The sequence below is a fragment of the Nerophis lumbriciformis genome, linkage group LG18, assembly GCF_033978685.3.
Source record: "Nerophis lumbriciformis linkage group LG18, RoL_Nlum_v2.1, whole genome shotgun sequence".
In the NCBI taxonomy this organism is placed as follows: domain Eukaryota; kingdom Metazoa; phylum Chordata; class Actinopteri; order Syngnathiformes; family Syngnathidae; genus Nerophis; species Nerophis lumbriciformis.
Window position 1 is genome coordinate 15,945,711 of NC_084565.2, and position 26,529 is coordinate 15,972,239.

Below are 26,529 nucleotides of genomic sequence, written 5' to 3' on the forward strand. Positions count from 1 at the left end.
TCCGTTCAGTACGTCATTGTCCAAGTTACATTATATTGTCATCTTCCTTGTTATGCCATTTCCTCAAGGTGACAGAAAAACACTATACAACCTGCCCTATTATTTGATTCTACCATCCATCCATCCATCCATCTTCTTCCGCTTATCCGAGGTCGGGTCGCGGGGGCAGCAGCCTAAGCAGGGAAGCCCAGACTTCCCTCTCCCCAGCCACTTCGTCCAGCTCCTCCCGGGGGATCCCGAGGCGTTCCCAGGCCAGCTTGGAGACAGTCTTCCCAACGTGTCCTGGGTCTTCCCCGTGGCCTCCTACCGGTCGGACGTGCCCATAACACCTCCCTCGGGAGGCGCTCGGATGGCATCCTGACCAGATGCCCGAACCACCTCATCTGGCTCCTCTCGATGTGGAGGAGCAGCGGCTTTACTTTGAGCTCCCCCCGGATGACAGAGCTTCTCACCCTATCTCTATGGGAGAGCCCCGCCACCCGGCGGAGGAAACTCATTTCGGCCGCTTGTACCCGTGATCTTGTCCTTTCGGTCAAAACCCAAAGCTCATGACCATAGGTGAGGATGGGAACGTAGATCGACCGGTAAATTGAGAGCTTTGCCTTCCGGCTCAGCTCCTTCTTCACCACAACGGATCGATACAGCGTCCGCATTACTGAAGACGCCGCACCGATCCGCCTGTCGATCTCACGATCCACTCTTCCCTCACTCGTGAACAAGACTCCGAGGTACTTGAACTCCTCCACTTGGGGCAAGATCTCCTCCCCAACCCGGAGATGGCACTCCACCCTTTTCCGGGCGAGAACCATGGACTCGGACTTGGAGGTGCTGATTCTCATCCCAGTCGCTTCACACTCGGCTGCGAACCGATCCAGTGAGAGCTGAAGATCCTGGCCAGATGAAGCCATCAGGACCACATCATCTGCAAAAAGCAGAGACCTAATCCTGCAGCCACCAAACCGGATCCCCTCAACGCCTTGACTGCGCCTAGAAATGCTTGAAAATTTAAGCCCTTCTTTTCCCATTCAAGACCCCCTGGGAGAGTGGGCACTGTGTTATTTGCCCAGTCACCAGTGCATTGCACATTGCCCAGTTAACTTTGGCAGATGTAGATTTTTTTAATATACTGAGATCCTTTTGTAAGCAGCAGACATATTGTTGTTTTCCTACGAGTATACTAATGTCATCTGCATATGCAGTGATCTTGGGTAGATGATGGGGATCCAAGTCGGTTACTGGCATGACTAGACCTTTCTTCAAGTGTCCATAAAAAAGTTTCAATTGAAGGCAGTGTAGCTGACCAGAGATTGGACACCCCTGTTTGATGCCCCGCTTCACCGATCCAGTGAGAGCTGAAGATCCTGGCCAGATGAAGCCATCAGGACCACATAATCTGCAAAAAGCAGAGACCTAATTCTGCAGCCACCAAACCGGATCCCCTCAACGCCTTGACTGCGCCTAGAAATTCTGTCCATAAAAGTTATGAACAGAATCGGTGACAAAGGGCAGCCTTGGCGGAGTCCAACCCTCACCGGAAACGTGTCCGACTTACTGCCGGCAATGCGAACCAAGCTCTGACACTGATCATACAAGGAGCGGACCGCCACAATCAGACAGTCCGAAACACCATACTCTCTGAGCACTCCCCACAGGACTTCCCGAGGGACACGGTCGAATGCCTTCTCCAAGTCCACAAAGCACATGTAGACTGGTTGGGCAAACTCCCATGCACACTCAAGGACCCTGCCGAGAGTATAGAGCTGGTCCACAGTTCCACGACCAGGACGAAAACCACACTGTTCCTCCTGAATCCGAGGTTCGACTATCCGGCGTAGCCTCCTCTCCAGTACACCTGAATAGACCTTACCGGGAAGGCTGAGGAGTGTGATCCCACGATAGTTAGAACACACCCTCCGGTTCCCCTTTTTAAAGAGAGGAACCACCACCCCGGTCTGCCAATCCAGAGGTACTGCCCCCGATGTCCACGCGATGCTGCAGTCTTGTCAACCAAGACAGCCCCACAGCATCCAGAGCCTTAAGGAACTCCGGGCGGATCTCATCCACCCGCGGGGCCTTGCCACCGAGGAGCTTTTTAACTACCTCAGCAACCTCAGCCCCAGAAATAGGAGAGCCCACCACAGATTCCCCAGGCACTGCTTCCTCATAGGAAGACGTGTTGGTGGGATTGAGGAGGTCTTCGAAGTATTCCCTCCACCGATCCACAACTTCCGCAGTCGAGGTCAGCAGAACACCATCCTCACCATACATGGTGTTGGTAGTGCACTGCTTCCCCTTCCTGAGGCGGCGGATGGTGGTCCAGAATCGCTTCGAAGCCGTCCGGAAGTCGTTTTCCATATTTGATTCTACCATGTTGGCAAAATACAAACACACAATATATATGTACATATATAACACATAAAACCTATTTTATTACACTTTGTTAATTGACTTAGCTAAACTATTTTGGCAAACATCTATTGTGAATCATTGTCATTTCTAAGAGCCATAATAGACAACAATTCAATGCATCGCACTGTGAATATGTGGTTACATTTTTTTCCATTTGCTTACACACAATTTTACTGTGTGTCTTTTTTCAAAATATATACACACTTTTCCAAACATCACCTTCAATTTTCTTAATTCCTAGATTATTTGCAAAATGACACACTTTGGTCAAAACATATGCCCATTCATCAAAATAAAGCAAGCATTTGTAAAAATGCAGTTTTATTTTCATCTCAATCACACAGACTTCAAATTATAAGACACTATTGGAGTGAGTTACCCAGAACAATGATAAATACAAAACACATTTGTAAAAACACCCATTTTACTATAAGAAATCACGTTTGGGGCATTTTCCCGACCTTTTTAGCATATGTGATGAATGATTACTGTAACTTGACAAAATATATTGGCAAATATATAGGAATCGTCATTGTTTACTTTGAAGTGGGCCTAAACGTAAGGACCTAAAGAGAAAGCAAAAATATCCTGTACTCTTTCCAACTGCTCAACAATGATGCTGCAAACTGAAAATATTTATTTTTACCACAGACAGGTAAAGTAACATATTGCAGTAGTCAACAATGACATGCAGTACAAATTAAAATCTGAGACAAATAAAAAGGTTAGAAAAAAAATCTGGAGATATATAAAAATACAGCATAGAGTATAGACTACATGTGCAGACTTAGGCAACAGCAACTCTATGAAAGAACGTACTCAAAAGTCTCAGTTACTGATTCTAATCAGGCCATAGTGCACATGTGCAAGATGGGAAGGTGTGTGTAAAGCATCATGTGAAATATTTCGCAAAAAGTGGGAAAGCAGAGGCCATACCTAATATTAGGCAAATCTCCACAGTGGTTTTTCTTACTGTGTGTAGACTTTAACTGTGTGAACATTTAAAATTTAGTGTTTAAGCAATTGGAAAAAACTGTAAGAAGCAGCTGTTTGTAATTACACATTTGACCAGCAGATGGTGTCTTGTGCCTAAGCATGCATTTAAAGTTTAGAGAAATTCTCTAACCAATTGGCTCAAGTGGTTTATTGGCTCATGAGGCTTAATCCCCTGGGGGCTCAGCCGCCACTGTCACTAGAAACAACGTATGTCTATGCTGGTGCCTACAACAGAGGCAGAGGGATGTTGCGTATAGTTTTAACTCAGTGATATCGCCAAGACTGAACATCTGACATGAACACGGCTGCTCGAAGAAATGTGTGTCTTTTCTCTTTATGAAAAAGGAACAGCAGCATGTGTCATAATATCCTGTGGGGATGAGAAGCAGATGGAGGAAGAAGAAGAGGCCTCAAGGTCTACTCGAAACTCATTCCTCAACTTATTCTTAAATGTCAGCTGTCACCATCCCCTAAATCACTCTTAGCTAGGTATGTTCGTACATTTTTTTATGTACACAAAAGGGTTTGGCAGGTTCAAGTCAGAAAAAGTGGAAACAAAAAAAAAAACTTTAGCAAGCTATACACTTTAAAATAAACATAATCTGCAGTGTAACATACTATACAATGGTGATTATTTATTAATATTTTCTAAATTAACAATTATTTTTTAAATTACATCATTCAGACTTGTGATTTTTGTTTAATAACGATTAATTGCAGTTAGTTACTTGCTTGCATGGTTTGAATTACTTTAAAAAATAGACCCAAATATTTTGATGCAAATATAATTTTATTGTAACCAGCATCTTATGAACTTGCAGGATATAATCTTACAGTTAAACATTAGAAAATAACAAAAACAACCTGAGAGCAACATGGGGCATCCTAAATATCAATCATTAAAAATGGCATTAAGAAGGATTTACCTCAATATTATTAAGACAAAACAAATGCAATATTAACAAAATAGTTTAAAGCTTTAAAATTACTTTGTCAATTTTGGGCCACATCTGGAGGAAAAAATTCCAGATCCCGGGTCAGTTGAAGACTTAAATGATACCATAGACCAGAGGTGTCAAACTCAAATACAGAGTGGGCCAAAATGTAAAACTGCCAAGGTTGAACAAATTAACCTTTCAATAGGGACCCAAACAAGTTTTGCATTGAATATTGAACACGCAAGGCTTATATAACTTTATAGTGACATGCAAAATTGAGTTTCAAATAATAATAATAATGATTAAAAAATATCAATGGCATATCAAATTCAATTTAAATAAAAATTGAATGCCTCTTTTCTATTTGCAGCTTTCTGAGGTAAATATCAACATTAACTTTTTCCACAGGCTAATACATTTGAAAATAAAATAACAATGAATAAACCAACCATTCAGGACTTTAAACTGCTCAGTTTGCAACACACTGATCTAATCTGATGTGCCCAAGCCAGATACCTGCCATCTTTTCTTGGATGCTAGCTCATTAATGCCGGGGCTTAGGCTTTGAGCTGAGGCAACCTTCATTATCCAACGAAGGTGCTCATCAGTCATTATATCTCGTAGTCCACTCGGACCACAGTCTTGGGGGCGTGCCGTCAGTCTACCCCAGGGCAGCTGTGGCTATGAAAGTAGCTTACCACCCACCAGGTGTGAATGAATGATGGGTTCTACATGTAAAGCGACTTTGGGTACTTAGAAAAGCACTATATAAATCCCAGGTATTATTATTATTATTAAAGGCACTGCCTTTAACGTCCTCTACGAGCTGTAGTCACATCCGCTTTTCATCCATTCTAACAACGTGCCGGCCCAGTCACAAGATATGTGTGGCTTCTGTATGAACACATACGGGAATGCAACGCATACTTGATCATCAGCGATACAGGTTACACTGAGGGTGGCCGCATAAACAACTTTAACTCTATTAGAAATATACGCCACACTGTGAATCCACACCAAACAAGAATGACAAACACATTTCGGGAGAACATCCGCACCGTAGCACAACATAAACACAACAGAACAAATACCCAGAACCCTTTGCAGTACTAACTCTTCCGGGCTGCAATATACACCCCCGTTACCACCAAACACCGCCCTCCTCCCCCCTCCACCTTGTAGCGTCCCGGAAGAGTTAGTGCTGCAAAGGGTTCTGGGTATTTGTTCTGTTGTGTTTATGTTGTGTTACGGTGCGGATGTTCTCCCGAAATGTGTTTGTCATTCTTGTTTGGTGTGGATTCACAGTGTGGCGCATATTTCTAACAAAACTTAAAGTTGTTTATACGGCCATCCTCAGTGTAGCTTGTATCGCTGTTGATCAAGTATGCGTTGCATTCGCCCGTGTGTGCGTGCAGAAGCCGCACATATTATGTGACTGGGCCAGCACTTGTTGGATTGGGTGAAAAGCGGACGTGATTGGGTGAAAAGCGGACGTGATGAAAAGTAGGGAATAATTGTATATTTGTATATCCAAGACATCAAATGATTGTAAAGGAATTGATATGGAAACAATATAAAAGGTTGAAAAGATTTCAGAACCTTTAACGTACATCCGTAATCTATCGTTTCTAACAGGCAAATTCCCAAACAAAATAAAAATAGCAAAAGTTGTACTGACTTACAAGACTGAAGATAAACACCCGTTTTCTTACTAATTTTCTAAAATTATAGAAAACATTTTAACAACAGATTGGACAAATTCAGAAACAAAAAAGGTATACTCGCGGACAACCAGTACAAATACACAGTCAACATTTGATTAATGGAAAAGATGGAAGAGATTACCAATGCAATAGATGGTAAATAATAACAAATTTAACATCATTAAAACATATCTATAAAATCTTCCAAAATCAACTAGGACTAGAATTCAAACTCGGTGCCCTACAAAACATGCACAAATGCTGTGTGCCACAGGAGCCAGTCTTACTGTCTGGGGAGATTTGGCAAAATATTTCTGTCAGTGACAGAGCAGGAAGTGGCTCGGGACAAGTTTTTGGTATAATTTCAAAGAAGTGCCGAATCATTCATTAAATGACATTCTATATGCGCTTATTCATGAAAAGTGGGGCCCCTCATTAGATCAGGAGACCCTACACACAGAGCATGTTCTGCCTAAAGGGCGGGGCGGACCTGTGTTTACAATAGATCAATTGCCCAAATACTTCTGAGTGTATGAAAAAGGCTTTAATAACAGTTGAGTATGAGTTTTGTGAAAGCTGACAGTTTTGAAGATGTGATCCATTGTTGTGCTTGAGTAAATATACCTTGGTGTATTGTCGTCCACTGTTGCATAGCCATACAGGAACACAATGACTCCCACCATGGAAGCAGGAATCAGCATCTGAGTATACAGTCCCAGCCAGGCAAAGTACAGTCCAATCTTCTCACCAAAGTACTTCCTAAAATTGGGCAAAATGAAAGCTATTATATAAATAACCCTAACCCTGAAAAAAAAAAAAAAACTTGGTATCTTGTTGCTGCTACCATTAACACAATGCAATCTTAAGAATGTTGGATAACAGCCCTTATTTATTCATCATATCATATTCATACATTTTTTATGGACACAGAGACCATCTTCAAACCACTTTTTGACCGTTGTCTGTTTAGGATGCGCGGTTTGGTTGGCAGTCTTATTTACGTGCCTGAGTTTGACTACGCTCTTAGCCATGTTGTAATTTTTAGTGCTTTCATACTGAGTCTAGACATATGTAGGACTAAGTACTACTTTTTAAAAAAATCAGAAATAGCAAAAGCGTATGATGCATGTGGATGTACGACCCAATCTGCTTCATGACAAGAGGATAAAGAAAAATAATGAAGTTATTGACTACAATGGCAGACTCGCGCAAAGCTCTTCGGGTAAACCTTTACCATGTATGGAAATATCCGCTGACGTCACATGTTGGAAAGACGTCACAAGTTGTGCAAATTTTAAACGGCTCGTTTGGATGAAATATAAAAGAAGGCCAGATTGTTTTATTATATATCTCCGCAATGCCTCCATGTTTTGATTTTGTTTACTTTTAAGAACTTATGCAGAATCCAAATACACAAGAACAGTTACCAAAGGTTAAGACAGATTGGTTTTGCATATTAGGAACCCTTTAAGATAGGAATACGGCTTCTTTTGTAAGAGTAGTTTCTGGATGTTTTGGTAATTAAATGTTTTTTGCATTAACAACACACCTTTTGACATTGCCAATAAGGTAAATCACATAAAACCTGGTTGAAAATGAACAAGTTATAATTGATTTCATTATACATGCATTGCGTTGAATTTCACTGTTGTCTTGACTAAGATGACCGACACATTGAAACGTCACGGAAGGCTGCTCCTGCACCTGAGCTGACGTATCTGGGGAGTTCCGGATTCCCATCGTCCTTTGCGTCACAATTTGTACAATTTAAAGTTTTGTTTTATGACTTGTTACAGCTATTGTTTATTTTTCCCACAGCAGTATTAGTAGTAGTTAGTGTGTGCTTTACATACCTCTGTTTGGTGTGTTGTGTTCTAATTTTGTGGGACTGTAATTTAAACAACTTGTTGTGCAGTCAATTCCTCGCCTGTTTTCACTGACGTATATTCGATTAATGTCAAATGTGAATGCAAAGAATTCGCTCATTAGAGTTAGTGCACAATGACGAGAAGTAGTTATTAATCATTTGTTGCGCATGCTACCTTTGAAATTGATTGGTAGTTTCCAGGACTTTTTGACCAAGTGCTTCAAATTGCCAATTTGGAAGAACCAATTAGAAAATTAAGCAGCGTGTGCAAACCCTTTTTGGGAGGGGTTTATTGTGGCCCCAAAACAAACGACTGAATAAAATAAATAAAGCACCTAAAAAGAAATACAAGTTTAAACATTGGCTACAGCCCGGGAAGCTGTACACATTAAACATAGTATCTTCCTTTGAACAAAAACAACAGTATGTGTTAACAACTGGCTTAATGCGCGCTCTGTGTCTGTTCGTAGCTATTGCTCTATAAGCCTTCACTGGAGGTCTGCCGTCCTTTTTTCAAGATGGAATTTGTACAAATCCTCCAGTTGCCATTAGGGAAGGAACCTGGCCCAAATAACTGTTGACCTTGACTCCTTCACTGCAGCACATACATTGTGCCTGTCAGATTACAGTCCTTTCGTCATGGGCTGTGCCCGCCTACAATGTGCGTCGTGCCCGCCTTGGGCTGGAAGCTGTTTTTTTTTTTTTACATTGGAACAGGTGAAGTGAAATGTATTTATACAGCACTTTTTCTCTAGAGACAACATTTTTAAGCTACGTAAACATAAGATAAGTAATTGAAACAAAAGCACGTTGACTAAGACAATAACACAATTAACCAAGATGTTAGTTGAAGTATAAATACAAGACAAAAATATTGTAAGTAACAAAATGTAATTATATTTAATTTAGTCTTGTTGATGGGCGGGACATGTTCAGAATATATTCCATCTCAGCTCTTTAATGGCGTACATTTAAAGAGGGGCGGGGGTTAATTATGAACGAGAGCCAATCATATGTGTTTCCTTGAGCGATAAGGAAGTCACCGCCAAAACCAAAATGTATGGATTTAAAACATGTTCCACATGGTAATTTGTGTACACCTGAGAGAAAGAGAAAAGGACACATTTAATTTTTACTGTTTAAATGCCATCAGCAGGCAAGTCATCTATCGTGACATTGACACAACTGAGTTTGAGTTTATTTCGAACATGCAAGTATACAACATGATACATCACAATCTCCAGTTCCTCTTTTCAACATGTTCGAAAAGGAGTAGGAAGAAGCAAAGCTTATTTAATCCTACCCCTTTTCTTTTACATAACAGTTGCTAAAACTTTTGTTCACTTCCTGTTCTCAATTTATTCACAATATACTCCATAAGTAATCACAATAAAATAAGTAAATAAATAATAATTGGTGAAGTAAGTTACATTTCATATGTTGAGATAAGTAAGATTATTTTGTGAGTGAAAGAATGGATGAGTTAAATAAATTCAGAATGTTTATCATGGTTCTTCTTCTTTGTACTTTGTAAACACTTTAAGTTTGAAGAGTTTCTTGAAGTGGATCATATTAGTACATTGTTTGATTGCTTTGCTTAATCCATTCCATAATTTAATTCCACATACTGATATACTGAAGGTCTTAAGTGTTGTACGTGCATACAAATGTTTTAAATTACATTTCTCTCTAAGATTATATTTCTCCTCTTTTTTTGAGAAGAATTGTTGTATATTCTTGGGTAGCAGGTTATAGTTTGCTTTGTGTATAATTTTAGCTGTTTGCAAATTCACTATGTCGTAGAATTTCAGAATCTTTGATTCAATAAATAAAGGATCTGTGTGTTCTCTATATCCAACATTATGTATTATTCTAACTGATCTTTTTTGTAACACCGTTAATGAATGAAGTGTACTTTTGTAATTATTTCCCCATATTTCTGCACAATAACTCAGATATGGTAACACTAGTGAGCAGTAGAGAATATGAAGTGATTTTTTGTCTAGAACATGTTTTGCTTTATTCATTATTGACGTGTTTCTTGCTACTTTATGTTGTATATTTTTTACGTGAGATTTCCAGTTCAATTTATCATCAATCATTATACCTAGAAATTTGGTTTCATTTACTCTTTCAATTTCTATTCCGTCTATTTGTATTTGTGTTTGACTTTCTCTTCTACTGTTACCAAATAGCATTATTTTAGTTTTACTGAGATTCAACGATAGTCTGTTTTTGTCAAACCATCTTTTTAATTTGTTAATTTCTTCTGTTATTATTTGTAGTATCTTCTGTGTGTTCTCTCCTGAACAAAACGCTGTTGTATCATCCGCAAATAAAACTAACTTTAAATCTTTTGTAACTTTACAAATGTCATTTATATATAGATTGAATAATTTAGGTCCTAGTATCAATCAATCAATCAATCAATCTTTATTTATATAGCCCTAAATCACAAGTGTCTCAAAGGGCTGCACAAGTCACAACGACATCCTCGGTACAAAGCCCACATACGGGCAAGGAAAAACTCACCCCAGTGGGACGTCGATGTGAATGACTATGAGAAACCTTGGAGAGGACCGCATATGTGGGTAACCCCCCCCCCTCTAGGGGAGACCGAAAGCAATGGATGTCGAGTGGGTCTGACATAATATTGTGAGAGTCCAGTCCATAGTGGATCCAACATAATAGTAAGAGTCCAGTCCATAGTGGGGCCAGCAGGACACCATCCCGAGCGGAGACGGGTCAGCAGCGTAGAGATGTTCCCAGCCGATGCACAGGCGAGCGGTCCACCCCGGGTCCCGACTCTGGACAGCCAGCACTTCATCCATGGCCACCGGACCTGTGCCCCCCCCCCCCCTCAAGGAAAAGGGGAGCAGAGGAGAAAAGAAAAGAAACGGCAGATCAACTGGTCTAACAGGGGGGCTATTTAAAGGCTAGAGTATACAAATGAGTTTTAAGATGGGACTTAAATGCTTCTACTGAGGTAGCATCTCTAATTGTTACCGGGAGGGCATTCCATAGTACTGGAGCCCGAATAGAAAACGCTCTATAGCCCGCAGACTTTTTTTGGGCTCTGGGAATCACTAATTGATCCCTGAGGTACACCACAGGATATATTTAGCGTTGTAGAGGTGTGTTCGCCTACCTTCACGTATTGTTTCCTGTTCATTAGATAACTTCTTATCCAGTTTAAGACTAACCCTCCGATGCCATATCGTTCTAGTTTTTTGATTAAAATATTGTGATTAATTGTGTCAAATGCTTTAGTTAGATCCATAAAAACTGCTGCCGCACATTTTTTATTATCTATAGCATTGGTAATTTCTTCTGTAATTTCAATTAAAGCCATCGAAGTTGAAACATTAGCTCTGTATCCATATTGATTTTCTTCGAGTATTCTATTTTTATTTATGAAACTCTCTAATCTGTTATTGAACAGTTTTTCAATGATTTTAGAAAATTGTGGAAGTAAGGAAACAGGTCTATAGTTTGTAAATTGATGTTTGTCGCCAGTCTTGTAAGTTGGTGCAACTTTAGCTATTTTCATTTTGTTTGGAAATGTACCTGTTTGAAATGATAGGTTACTAATATACATTAATGGTCCTGAGATCTCATCAATAACCTTTTTTATCGTTTCCATATCAATTTCATTACAATCAGTTGAAGTCTTGGATTTACATTTTTTTACGATTGTAACTATTTCCTCCTGTGTCACATTACTGAGGAACAGTAACAACAGGAACAACTGTCAGTCAAATCAATTTTTTGCTGCTATCGGTGTTGCGTCAAAAACTGATTCCTTGCAAAAATTGATAGGCTCTCCTGCGGCCGTGGGCTTCATCAGTCTAACATGTAGTAATCAGTTGTGGACAAACACTTATATTTGTGGTTATCGTAAGGATATGTGTTTGAAATTATTTAATTCTTTTTCATGTCCGATAAATGACAGAGTTGGCCATATCTATGGTATTAATGAGATTGTAAAGGACTTTTACTGATCCGATGTCGATGTGCTAAAACCTCTTTTTTGTTCAGAAGCTACCTGTGAGGCGGGAGGACTTATCCCTGTTTCTCGCGGAGATGACACAATTTTTTGACCCCCCCCAAAGAGAGAACGGGAGGCCAGTCTTCGTCTCATCTCCATTTGCCAAGGGGCAGCGTCATTGGCAGACCACTCCATTACTTTTCACATTCTGGCAGCGGAGAGTTATTGGGACAAGAAGGCGCTGCATTGCAGCTTTTTGGGCAGTCTCAGCTCCCGTCTGCAAATCGAGTTAGCTACTCGGGATGAGAGAAAGACTTTGGAGGAGCTGATCGCCCTGAGCATCAGATTGGATGGACGCCTGCGGGAATGGGAGAATCAACGAAGGGTGGTGCTACTTTCACGTCCTCTTCTGTCTCTTCCACCTACACCAGATGCTCTTCCGGCGTCCCTCATGTCTACGTCCGCTGTCCAAGGGGCAGCATCAGACCTTTCCTGTGACGTCAAACCTACGCAACTGTGAGCCAATCGTCTTTCCACAGAGGAGAGTTCTCGGAGGCTGCATAGGCTGAGTTGTGTCTCTACTGCGGCGAGCCGGACCACATCCTTTCCCCTTGATAAACAACGTCATCTTGGCCGGATGGTACAACATCCATCTGAGAAGTTTATCTGCGTCTCCGGTGGTCGGCCGTCTCCAAGTGGAAAATACGCTTTCTTGGTCCAGTTAACAGTGCACCATTGTCTAAACAGTTGGTACTTTCCACTGTGCAAAACTGTGCTTACTCCCCCCTCCCATCTGGTATTCAGTATAAAAGAGCCGTGTGCTCCTTCCTCAGCGCGCACTAGTACTGATGCTTGTCGTGCGTGACCTGTGCCTTATTTAACTGCTCAATTCATTTGAGAAAGTCACCTTTGTTTGACTACTTGATTAGAACATTTCCAATACACAAAGGTTAAAGCCCAGGGGCCACACAAATTAGGGGCCTCCCGAGTTTGGCGGCGGAATGAGATGATTTATGTTCACAGCTGTCAGCTCAGTTTTGTCTAGTGATTGTATACTCGCTCGCTCGTGTTGCTTTTTCCTACTGCTCCCAGCGGAGCTCGAACCCACATCAACTGCGTGAGAGACCAGCTTGGCCAGTGAGGGAAAACCATACTCACAACCCTCTTAGCAGTGTTCATCGTTAGTAGGGCTCTGCAGAACAGCCAACATTGGTAGTGGTAGGGAGGTACAGACCTCTGTTTTCACTCTGTTGAGGATTATGCTTGAAGAGACACTCCCACGATCTTGTTAAGGCACGGACTTTGTTTAGAAAAGGTGTCCAAGTTTTGCGTAGCTTGAGTCCCTCAGTCTGCTCCTTAAACCTTAATTCTGCAGAGTCCAGCGTGTTGCTGTTTATGAGGCTGTTAAAGAACAGTGTTCCTCTATCAGCCAGAGGGATGGAACGGTTTCGCCGACCCTCAAGAAGCTCACTTGTTGCCAGGCTTACAATACTGAGGAGTAAAATGCTCTTAGTCCTGATGAATCAGTTTTTTTGGGTGTTGCAAAAACAGCTGTCGATCGTAACCTAGCCCTCCAGCTCCTCATGGCATAGCAGTGTAATGCCAGGTTGGGCCATAGGGGTAAAGCAGTCTCTGTGCAGTTCAAAGACAAAAGGAGGCAATCTTTACTTGGATGTGTACCCAGGGCCGGCCCGTGGCATAGGCCGTATAGGCAAATGCTAAGGGCGCCGTCCATCAGGGGGCGCCACGCCAGTGCCACAAATGTTGGAGAAAAAAAAAGAAAAAAAAAGTTGGTACTATTATTTCTAAATACAAAAAATAATCCCACGTTAATTAAAATGCAAATTAAAGTCTATTTAATAGAAATATTATTTGTTACAACATTACGCCCCCCCTTCCCCCCGCACGGTGCATTAAAGCGTGCATTAACAGATCGATAAAAATTAGTAGCGAGTAGCGAGCTGAATGTAGATAAAAGTAGCGGAGTAAAAGTAGCGTTCCTTCTCTATAAATATACTTAAGTAAAAGTAAAAGTATGTTGCATTAAAACTACTCTTAGAAGTACAATTTATCCCAAAAGTTACTCAAGTAGATGTAACGGAGTAAATGTAGCGCGTTACTACCCACCTCTGGTTGTAAGTAAAAAAAAAGGTCAAAGACAAAGCTATTCGGTTTCTTGTGAGTATATACACTTCACTGCCGATGTGGGGGGGCGCCACCTAAAATCTTGCCTAGGGCGCCAGATTGGTTAGGGCCGGGCCTGTGTGTACCAGCCCTTGTCTTCCCTCGTTGACCGGTAAGTGCAGGACAGCGGAGCAGATCCAGTGCTGTTCTGACCAAAATAAATCCAAGATGGCTCTCTGGATGGTCTTGACCAGGGCCACAAGTAAGTTAGGACAGTGAGTCTGTGCCAGAGAGTTGAGGAGATCAATATTGATAGCCAAAACTATACCCAATAAGAAAGCTGAGGCAGCAACCATTTCCATTTACACAACCTCGCACACACTTTCGCCTCCACTCTGTCCCAGTTCTTTTCAATAAAAGAAACCTTCCCCCAAAAAATCCATCCATCCATCCATCTTCTTCCGCTTATCCGAGGTCGGGTCGCGGGGGCAGCAGCCTAAGCAGGGAAGCCCAGACTTCCCTCTACCCAGCCACTTTGTCCAGCTCCTCCCGGGGGATCCTGAGGCGTTCCCAGGCCAGCCGGGAGACATAGTCTTCCCAACGTGTCCTGGGTCTTCCCCGTGGACTCCTACCGGTCGGACGTGCCCTAAACACCTCCCGAGGGAGGCGATCGGGTGGCATCCTGACCAGATACCCGAACCACCTCATCTGGCTCCTCTCGATGTGGAGGAGCAGCGGCTTTACTTTGAGTTCCCCCCGGATGACAGAGCTTCTCACCCTATCTCTAAGGGAGAGCCCTGCCACCAGGCGGAGGAAACTAATTTCGGCCGCTTGTACCCGTGATCTTGTCCTTTCGGTCATAACCCAAAGCTCATGACCATAGGTGAGGATGGGAACGTGGATCGACCGGTAAATTGAGAGCTTTGCCTTCCGGCTCAGCTCCTTCTTCACAAATCCGCCTGTCGATCTCACGATCCACTCTTCCCTCACTCGTGAACAAGACTCCGAGGTACTTGAACTCCTCCACTTGGGGCAGGGTCTCCTCCCCAACCCGGAGATGGCACTCCACCCTTTTCCAGGCGAGAACCATGGACTCGGACTTGGAGGTGCTGATTCTCGTCCCAGTCGCTTCACACTCGGCTGCGAACCGATCCAGTGAGAGCTGAAGATCCTGGCCAGATGAAGCCATCAGGACCACATCATCTGCAAAAAGCAGAGACCTAATCCTGCAGCCACCAAACCGGATCCCCTCAACGCCTTGACTGCGCCTAGAAATGCTTGGAAATTTAAGCCCTTCTTTTCCCATTCAAGACCCCCTGGGAGAGTGGGCACTGTGTTATTTGCCCAGTCACCAGTGCATTGCACATTGCCCAGTTTACTTTGGCAGATGTAGATTTTTTTAATATACTGAGATCCTTTTGTAAGCAGCAGACATATTGTTGTTTTCCTACGAGTATACTAATGTCATCTGCATATGCAATGATCTTGGGTAGATGATGGGGATCCAAGTCGGTTACTGGCATGACTAGACCTTTCTTCAAGTGTCCATAAAAAAGGTTCAATTGAAGGCAGTGTAGCTGACCAGAGATTGGACACCCCTGTTTGATGCCCCGCTTCACAGCCTTTTCCTACTTTTAACAGGTACTGTGCTCCCTGTACAGTAAACTGACCCAACTTAAAAAGCCTTTGCCAAACCCAAGTGCAGAAAAAAAATATTTGTGATCTACACAGCAAATGTGGTCCAATGAAATAATGCAAACATTTAAATCAAAATATGTCCATCAAGTCTCTAACAAAAAAAAATATTGTCCATTATGGTCCTATCTGGAATGCAATAGGATTGATCGCTATGTACAACAGTTCCGATATATATATATATATATATATATATATATATATATATATATATATATATTGTTATACATATATATATATATATATATATATATATATTGTTATACATATATATATATATATATATATATGTATGTATATATATTTTATTATATATATTATATTTGTATGTATATTATACAGGTCCTCTTTTTTGGCAACGGAGCCAAGACTTCACGCTGACATGACACAGGGAGAATTCCTCCATCCAAATACTCAAGAAAGACGCTGTGGAGATCTGGTCCGACGGTCTTCCTTATAAAAGTATGTGGTCAGCCCATCCATAACAGGTGCTTTCGCATTTGCCATCTGGCCTACAGATGCTTAGTCATCTCCGAGTCGAGTCTTCCTCTCATCAGGGGACAACTGGGGGAGTCCATTAAGAAGACGCACTCTGCTGTCCAGATCGCATGGCTTCGACCCAAACAAACAAGAGTACTAGTCCACAGCAAGTTTGCCCGTCTGGTCTTGGTCAGAGGTAACACCACCCCCAGAAAGTCGGAGGCAGGTCATCACTCCCATCCGAGCCACAGTCTTCTCCAGACAAAAGAAGAAGGAACTGTGGGCATCCATGTCCCTGAGCTGCAACAGTTTTGACCAGACTAGCGCCCTCTTTACCCTTTCTTGGAGAATGGTGTCCAAGGTTAGTTGTTTCTCCTGTAGATGCCTCACCGCATCCTGGTTAGGGCCACCATGCAGATCTGACTAGACACTTTGAATGTCCTCTAACAGTTCTGTATGTGGCATGTTGCTGGCAGAGTGTTCGTATGTTTTTTTTCCCTAACTCCCACCAAAATTTTAAAGAAGCAAAACAAAGTTTCCTCTTTTGCCAATGTTCCGACAAGGCTACATTTTTTTGTAAAAAAGAAACAGCTTGTAAAAGTTTGTTATTAAAAGATCAAAGTGATGGGACCCTTTTCAGGTGAAATAACTAGATCTATGGTGACAATGTGGTGGTCTGTAAAACCTACAGGGTTTTAAATGTTGGCGCTTGCTAGGTTGGCGTTAAGAGAACTAAAGATGTAGAACCGGCCCAACCTAGCTTGTTGTTGTTAGTGACCTTTATCCATGTATATTGTCTGGTCTGTGGATGTTTGGTCTGCCAAGCATCCAACAGATCCAGTGTCTGTGCTGAGTGGAGGGTGGGGCTCCTCACCTGTCCTGTCTAATCTAGGTTTTAAAGTGCAATTGAAATCCTCCGGATGTTGGCAGATTTGTTTATGAGTATCGCTACTCCTGCGCTCGCATATGTGAAGTGAAGTATATTTATATTGCGCTTTTCTCTAGTGATTCAAAGCGCTTTTACATCGTGAAACCCAATATCTAAGTTACATTTAAACCAGTGTTGGTGGCACTGAGAGCAGGTGGGTAAAGAGTCTTGCCCAAGGACACAATGGCAGAGACTAGGATGGCGGAACCTGGAACCCTCAAGTTGCTGGCACGGCCACTCTACCAACCGAGCTATACCGCCCCCATATGTGCCATTGCTAAATGCACACATGCCCCTTACCAAAGCCTTCAATCTGTCTCATTTGTGCGTCTCCTGCAAAAACAGCACGTCAGTGTTTTTATGTGACAAGACCTCAGAAAGTAGCTGTTTTGTCCTTCTATCTCTCCCTCCATTGATATTTTGTGTTGCTACTTAAAAGCCTGGTGTATACTCTCGCGTCGTGTAGCTTGCGTAGGCGCCGCGTTTCCCCTCCCCCTGCGTAGTTTCCTGCGTAGCCTACGTGTACCTCCCAAATCAGCAGAGCTGTGATCGGTCAGTTTTTGCCAAGGAGGATCCCTGAACACAGGCAAACAGACTTTGTGCTTAAAATGTAAAAATGATTGTTTAAAATAAAACAGTGATCAAACATTTGCAAGAAAAATGATATCTCAATGGGCTCTAAAAAAAAATACCGAATGTGTTGTTTTTCAGCTTATTGTGTTGTTGCATCTAGAAAATGTCAAACTATTGCACTTTTTTTCAACTTTTATTGTCAATCTTGTGTTAACAGGTTAATTTCCGACATATTCTCTCTCACACACTTCTCATTCTCCGTCAATAAGCTTTCAGGCACAGTATATTTACAAACATCTGCAAACTCTGAACATGACGATACAGATAAACACCAGCATGTCGTTTACTTTAAAATAGTTATTTAATAGTTTTATTTACATGATATCTCTCTCTTGTCCTATGACCCGAACGGCAAATAGCGTTGCAAATAACAGCGTCCTCTGCCGCGACTCGTTCAGAAGTTGCACGGTCCATCTATACAAATGTATTTTCCTCTAGTTCATAAGTAAAACATCCATTAAAAGTCATCTGATTATTGTAAATGATTAGTTCCAGTGTATACACAGATGTCAATGTGATCACAGGAAGGAAATACAGTATCTAGCAACAACAGCTGCAGTTGCTTCTTCTGGAGACACTGCTGCTTAGTGTTTTGGAAGAGAATTACAAGTCTGGCGCCACCCCCACGGAAGAACTACAAATCAAACAAGACGTCGTCGGAGGGACCCAAGCTAGTATATTTCAGGCTTAAGAGTACCCATAATGTGAGAGAGTGAGAGAACAGACAAATGCACCAGAGAGACAGTAGAGATGATTATTTAAAATGTTTGAGTCTTGTTTTTCTCTTTTCTGAGAGCTGCCAGGTGTTTATTAAGGCGGCATTGCCTTCGCTCATTAAGCATATCAGTGTCTACCTTCTGTTTGAAGACACTCAAAGACTTCAAAAACGTATCCGTGTCCTCAATATTGTCTCCCACTTCAGTGGACTATCTAAACATGTCATCAAGAAACAGATTTATTTAACTTAGTGACATACTTGCCAACCTTGACATCTCCGATTTCAGGAGGTGGGGGGTGGGGATTGGGGGGCGTGGTCGGGACTGGGGCGGGGGATGTTGTTGAGGGCGTGGTTAAGAGGGGAGGAGTATATTTCACCAAGTCAAGTATTTCATATATACGTATATATATATATATATATATATATATATATACGTATATATATATACATATATATATATATATATATATATATATATATATATATATATATATATAAACCCTGTTTCCATGTGAGATGGGAAATTGTGTTAGATGTAAATATAAACGGAATACATCCATCCATCCATCCATTTTCTACCGCTTATTCCCTTCAGGGTCGCGGGGGGCGCTGGAGCCTATCTCAGCTACAATCAGGCGGAAGGCGGGGCCCTGGACAAGTCGCCACCTCATCACAGGGCTAAACGGAATACAATGATTTGCAAATCATTTTCAACCCATATTCAGTTGAATATGCTACAAGACAACATATTTGATGTTCAAACTGATAAACTTTTTTTTTTTTGCAACTAATCATTAACTTTAAAATTTGATGCCAGCAACACGTGACAAAGAAGTTGGGAAAGGTGGCAATAAATACTGATAAAGTTGAGGAATGCTCATCAAACACTTATTTGGAACATCCCACAGGTGTGCAGGCTAATTGGGAACAGGTGGGTGCCATGATTGGTTATAAAAACAGCTTCCCAAAAAATGTTCAGTCTTTTACAAGAAAGGATGGGGCGAGGTACACCCCTTTGTCCACAACTGCGTGAGCAAATAGTCAAACAGTTTAAGAACAACGTTTCTCAAAGTGCAATTGCAAGAAATTTAGGGATTTCAACATCTACGGTCCATAATATCATCAAAAGGTTCAGAGAATCTGGAGAAATCACTCCACGTAAGCGGCATGACCGGAAACCAACATTGAGTGACCGTGACCTTTGATCCCTCATACGGCTGTATCAAAAACCGACATCAATCTCTAAAGGATATCACCACATGGGCTCAGGAACACTTCAGAAAACCACTGTCACTAAATACAGTTGGTCGCTACATCTGTAAGTGCAAGTTAAAGCTCTACTATGCAAAGCGAAAACCATTTATCAACAACATCCAGAAACGCCGCCGGCTTCTTTGGGCCCGAGATCATCTAAGATGGACTCATGCAAAGTGGAAAAGTGTTTTGTGGTCTGACGAGTCCACATTTCAAATTGTTTTTGGAAATATTCGACATTGTGTCATCCGGACCAAAGGGGAAGCGAACCATCCAGACTGTTATCGACGCAAAGATCAAAAGCCAGCATCTCTGATGGTATAGGGGTGCATTAGTGCCCAAGGCATGGGCAACTTACACATCTGTGAAGAAACCATTAATGCTGAAAGGTACATACAGGTTTTGGAACAACATATGCTGCCATCTAAGCGCTGTCTTTTTCATGGACGCCCCTGCTTATTTCAGCAAGACAATGCCAAGCCACATTCAGCACGTGTTACAACAGCGTGGCTTCGTAAAAAAAGAGTGCGGGTACTTTCCTGGCCCGCGTGCAGTCCAGACCTGTCTCCCATCGAAAATGTGTGGCGCATTATGAAGCGTAAAATACGACAGCGGAGACCCCGGACTGTTGAACGACTGAATCTCTACATAAAACAAGAATGGGAAAGAATTCCACTTTCAAAGCTTCAACAATTAGTTTCCTCAGTTCCCAATCGTGTATTGAGTGTTGTTAAAAGCAAAGGTGATGTAACACAGTGGTGAACATGCCCTTTCCCAACTACTTTGGCATGTTTTGCAGCCATGAAATTCTAAGTTAATTATTATTTGCAAAAAAATAAATACAATTTATGAGTTTGAACATCAAATATCTTGTCTTTGTAGTGCATTCAATTGAATATGGGTTGAAAAGGATTTGCAAATCATTGTATTCAGTTTATATACATATTTACACACAATTTCCCAACTCATATGGAAACAGGGTTTGTACAACCTGAAAATATGCAAACAAAACTGTGTTTAGATAATTGATACTTCAAACTTGCATAAATAAATCTTAAGGAATATAACTTGGCTTCTGAGAGCTTCAAAATGTAATGAATAAAATGCTAAAGTTGTTGATAAACAAGCAATGATTTTAATAATTAAATATGGTAATTTTAAATGAATTATTATGATCATTGAAAATTAATTATTTCAAATATGTTTATTTTAATGTATAATTCTATGGCTGGATGTAATAAAGAGTCAGAAAAATACAAATAAAAATACAATTCATTTTGATGTTTTTAGCAAAATATAGTAAAAAATTATTATTATTTTTTTAATAAATAAATATATTTATTGTTAGGTAAGATAAACATATTAATACAATTTATCTCTAGTCTGGATGATTTAGTTCTTGTCACCCTGTTGTCCTCCCGTCTCTTCCCCAAGGATGACTCCATGAGTTGGGCAAACGCCTGGAGATGCCCTACGTCAACAACACGGTCGGCGGCCCGTCGGTGCGCAGCTCGTACATCGCCGCCTTCTACTTCACCCTCAGCCACCTGACCAGCGTCGGCTTTGGCAACGTGTGCGCCAACACGGACGCCGAGAAGATCTTCTCCATCTGCACATGCTCATCGGCGGTATGCCGGACGCCTCGTATGGAATAACGTGATTGGGCAGGCACGCTGTTTATATCGTGGGAAAGCGGACGTGAAAAAAGGCTGTCCTCACTCAGGTCCGCATGGAGCTGGAGGGGGCGTGGCCTCCAGCTCCGGCTGAAAATCGGCAGATTTTCGGGAGAATATTTGTCCCGGGAGGTTTTCGGGAGAGGCGATGAATTTCGGGAGTCTCCTGGAAAATTTGGGAGGGTTGGCAAGTGTGCCAAGGATGGCTCCATGAGCTGGGCAAACGCCTGGAGATGCCCTACGTCAACAACACGGTCGGCGGCCCGTCGGTGCGCAGCTCGTACATCGCCGCCCTCTACTTCACCCTAAGCAGCCTGACCAACGTCGGCTTTGGCAACGTGTGCGCCAATACGGACGCTGAGAAGATCTTCTCCATCTGCACCATGCTCATCGGCGGTATGCCGGACGCCTCGTATGGTAATAACGTGATTGGGTAGGCACGCTGTTTATATCGTGGGAAAGCGGACGTGAAAAAAGGCTGTCCTCACTCAGGTCCGCAAGGAGCTGGAGGGGGTGTGGCCTCCAGCTCTGGCTGAAAATCGGGAGATTTTCGGGAGAATATTTGTCCCGGGAGGTTTTCGGGAGAGCCGCTGAATTTCGGGAGTCTACCGGAAAATTCGGGAGGGTTGGCAAGTATGCTTAGTGAGTATAAGTAATACTTATCTCACAAAGAGTCAGTATCATATTCCATTTCATCACTGGTCACTTGGCTTTGAACAACATTTTCAACTTCACAAGTGTCCTCAGAATTGAGCACATTTATTGTAGGGGCAGCAAGGCCCTCTGCAACAACCTGAGAATGTCCTGCTTGTTTGCACTGAGAGCTGCTCGGGCTCACAGGAACCCTGAAGCTGGTTCTTCAACATGTTCCTGAACCTCTCCAAGCTTCTCACACACTTCGACATTTGCAGTATTACTTTTTTCTTTATGCTTTCACTCCTAAATAAATCCCTGTGCAAGGTCTGATGGAACTGCCACTGAGTCATCACCCTTAGACACATGCTCACTGGCTGTCACAACATTGTGGAACTCCGCTGCAGCGGATGCAGCACTGTCGCCACATTAGCGAGGGACACACCCACCACATGGTCCTGTGCGAAATCAGCGACAAGCTGCGCGACCACACTAGAAACTTCTTTTTGTTGCCTATGAGGGCACGCAAGCTTCTTGTGACCCACGTCCCTACACTCAAAGCACTTCGTCCCACCTGAGCTCGCATACACCAAATAACTTTCTCCATGTTTCACTTTGAAGGAGATGTCAAGAGTTTGATCAGGTGAAGACAAAAACATGAAAATTTGGCCTAATTTAGCCTAAATTAACATTCTGAAATGCACTAGCACACTTTCCAAATCTACGGAGCTCTGCCTCCAGATGTTCATTGGGGATGAAAAGCGGCACACCTGACAAGGTAATCTGCGTATAGGGGGCAATGATTGGGGAGACTTATGTGTAAGTGTCCCTAATAAACAGGCTGGCTTCAATTAAGCTGTGAACTCACGCTTCCCTTTTAAGGAAAACAACTGCTTTGTTCATACGCGATGCAAATGAAACATTTTCACATCCTACCTGCTCTCCCACAGGAAGCAGATGGAAGCACTGTCACGCTGCCATCAGGAGAAATAATCCGCACAACTTGTCTGATTGACGGAGGTGACGCCGTGGTGGACGCCATTCCTCTGAATGCGTCCTCAGCCACACGCACAAAGACGGCGAAAAAAACGCACAATAAACTTAAAAGAAATGTCAAACTTACCTGATTATGCAGTTTGAAACCAAAATAAGTCCCAAAAGTTTAGAGAAAAGGCAACAATCAAGCATCTTTCGCACACCATCCACACCCCACCGTGACATGTACACTAGAAGTGGATAGATAGATAGATAGATAGATAGATAGATAGATAGATAGATAGATAGATAGATAGATAGATAATTACCGCACAAGTCCGATGGGCTGGTACTTGTAGAAGACGCCATAATTTGCCCACTCCTCATACAAAAGCTGGATGAGAGAAATCAGTATTCTTCATTAGTAAATCTTTACTTCTATCATGCATGATACTTTTTCTGTACAGTTCAAAGTTCATTACTTCAAAGATGAGTTTGTCTTACAAATTAATCTATACATTTTTATGAAAACTACTTTTTTTTTTACTGAGTATGTTTACTACCTTGAGACTAAAGAAAGTAGCAAGTGACAGCACTAATAAAAAAAGGCGAGAAGCACTATTGAATTCAAGAAAGAACTTGTAATAAAGTATGAAGGTAACTTTTCCCTTTTCTTTCTCCACTCATTCACACGTGAATACTCTTTGGCAACAAGAGTGTAAAAGTGATTCATAATGTTTTTGTATTTCACTTTATTTCCTGCATGTAAAACTATCACTGATCCATCTGTTGATTCAATATAAGTCTCAAAAAGACAACAGACCAGCATGGAAAGAAAGAGGGAAACGCTGGAGAGTTAAAAAAAAAAAAAAAAAAAAAAAAGACGATGTGCGAGGGGGTACATCAATGGCGTGAGCAAGTAATATGGATGAATCAATTAAGCAGACTTTGTACCACAGCAAGTTTTGAACTGGGATGAGACCTAACTTTTCTGAAAAATCATACCAAAGAAGAATTATATTATATCAGAGAAGGAGGCACTAGCGGGGCACAAGCCAATGGATCACCTGGTTCAATAGAATCTCTTCCAGCGCGCACACACACACACACACACACACACACACACACACACACACACACACACACACACACACACACACACACACACACACACACACACACACACCTTCCTCCCCTGCCCCTCTGCTCTCCCTCTCGAGACTGCCTGCTCCCTGCTCTATTCAGCTCTACATGTCCAAATTATTTTTTAATCTTTATTATTGTAGGAATTTGGTTGTTAAATTTAAGGAGTCTTTTTATTTCAGATTGTTTGGAGGGCACCAAAGAGACTTCTGTTTGTGTGTGTGTGTGTGTGATTAATACACCCAATTTGTTTCATTTTTCTTTTCTTTTTTTAATACAATTAACCACTTTACAAGTTAGAGTATAAATGTGTAAAGTCTGTGTTTTAAGTTGTTTTAACTTTTGTAATTAGGCTATTCAAATTTCCCACTTAATACATTTTACAAGAACACATTGAATACAACATGATAGCGTAACTGACCATCCTGAGATGCTCATAATAATTATGAGCATCTGATGCAGGTCATTATTCAGTTACTAAGTTTTTATTAATTATTAATAATATTGTTTAATAATTATTCAGTAATTAATTACTGAGTAGAACCTGAAAGCGTCATAATACAATTTAATGCAGCCTCTGATGGGCGCAGAGTGGAGCATTGTTTGATAGTGATAGATACATGTACACACCGTTGCTCTACAATGAACTGGCAAGTTTTTTTTTGTTTGTTTGTTTTTTAACTGGTGACTTGTCCAGAGTGTAGACAGCTACAGCTACAGATGACTGCTAACGTAGGCCCCAGAGTCCAGAGTCCAGCCTGAGCCGCGTTACTTAGACTTAGACTTAGACAAACTTTAATGATCCACAAGGGAAATTGTTCAACACAGTAGCTCTGTTACAATGATGGAAAGTGTAAGGATGGAAAGGAAAATGCAGGTAAAAATAGACTGATATAGCGATAAAAAAATCTGACATACATGCAAATATATAAATATGTGTACAGTATACTATATATACAGATATATTATGTCTATAACATATATACAATATATACCAATGACCATGTACAATATTACAGTATATGTGGCAGTAGCAGCATAAAATAGAGAGTAGATCCAGCAGAGAATAGAAAATAGACATTATAAACATTATAAACAAAGAGAAGTAGCTAACATATAAGGTGTCAGGTAATAGGCAGATATCATCTATTGCTATATGGCGAGTGATTATACAGCTGGATGGAGTGTGGAATGAAGGAGTTCTTCAATCGCACAGTGCGGGAAGGAGGCTGAAGGAGCCTGTTGGAGTATGAGCTCCGCTGTCCCTTAATTGTCAGGTGGAGTGGGTGGGCAGGATTGTCCATGATGGGCAGCAGTTTGTCCAGTGTCCTCCTGTCCCTCACTGACACATATGCCTCCAACTGCGTGCCAATAGTTTGGCCGGCTTTCCGGATCAGTTTATCAATCCGGTTTGAGTCCCTTTTGCTGGTGCTGCTCCCCCAACAAACCACTGCAAAGTGCAGGGCACTGGCCACAACAGACTGATAAAAGATCTCCAACAGCTTACTGCACACATTAAAGGACCTAAGCGTCCTCAGGAAAAAGAGTCTGCTCATGCCATTCTTGTAAACAGCTTTGCAGTTGTCCTTCCAATCCAGTCTGCTGTTCAAATGGACTCCCAGGTACTTATACTGCTCCACTACTGCCACCACCCGGCCCTGGATCTTGATGGTGTGACGACCGGGGCGCATGGTGATGCGGGGGCTCGTTCTCCCAGGAATGCAGATGGCTTCGGACACAGCGTGCAGGTAGGAAAAATGATTTATTAAGAATTAAATCAAAAGGGAACAAACAAAAACGTGCACATAGCACTAAAGACAAAAACAAAGGGGCTAGCGTGGGAGCTAACAAGAAAAATAGCCTAGCGTGAAAACTAGCAGGTAAAGAGCAGGAAACAAACGTCGTCAATTGTTGCATCAAGCAAACTAGGAAGCCAGACCGACTCACTGGCAAGGCAGGCTTAAATAATGTCAGTGATGAATAACAGGTGCGCGTCCGGAAACACACGCGGCAGGTGAATACAATAATTAGCCATTGCAACAAACTCAGGTGCACAAACAAAATCAAGGTGCTGAAAACACACGTGACTGAAAACATAAACAAACTATGATCCGGGCAGCGTGTGATGAGGTGGCGACTTGTCCAGGGTGTACCCTGCCTTCCGCCCGATTGTAGCTGAGATAGGCTCCAGCGCCCCCCGCGACCCCAAAAGGGAATAAGCGGTAGAAAATGGATGGATGGATGGATGATCCGGGCAGCGGATCATAACAGTACCCCCCTTAAAAGGACAGATTCCAGATGTCTCTTGAAACAAAAAAAAAAACTAGAACCCAAAAAACAAGAAATAGTTCAAGAGTCAAGTGACGGCGGAG

At 42.0% G+C, this 26,529-nt stretch overlaps 1 protein-coding gene across 2 annotated transcripts in view; it reads right to left on the reverse strand.

Annotated features, from left to right (window-relative positions):
* LOC133617648 (anoctamin-1-like) overlaps window positions 1-26,529 on the reverse strand; it is a 234,925-nt gene that overhangs the window by 59,031 nt on the left and 149,365 nt on the right. For both annotated transcript variants that reach the window (XM_061977756.1, XM_061977757.1), the window contains 2 exons: window positions 23,344-23,408; window positions 6,671-6,805 (listed from right to left, as the gene is read on the reverse strand). In XM_061977756.1, coding sequence (XP_061833740.1) covers window positions 6,671-6,805; window positions 23,344-23,408 — 200 coding nt within the window. The remainder of the gene's footprint in view (window positions 1-6,670; window positions 6,806-23,343; window positions 23,409-26,529) is intronic.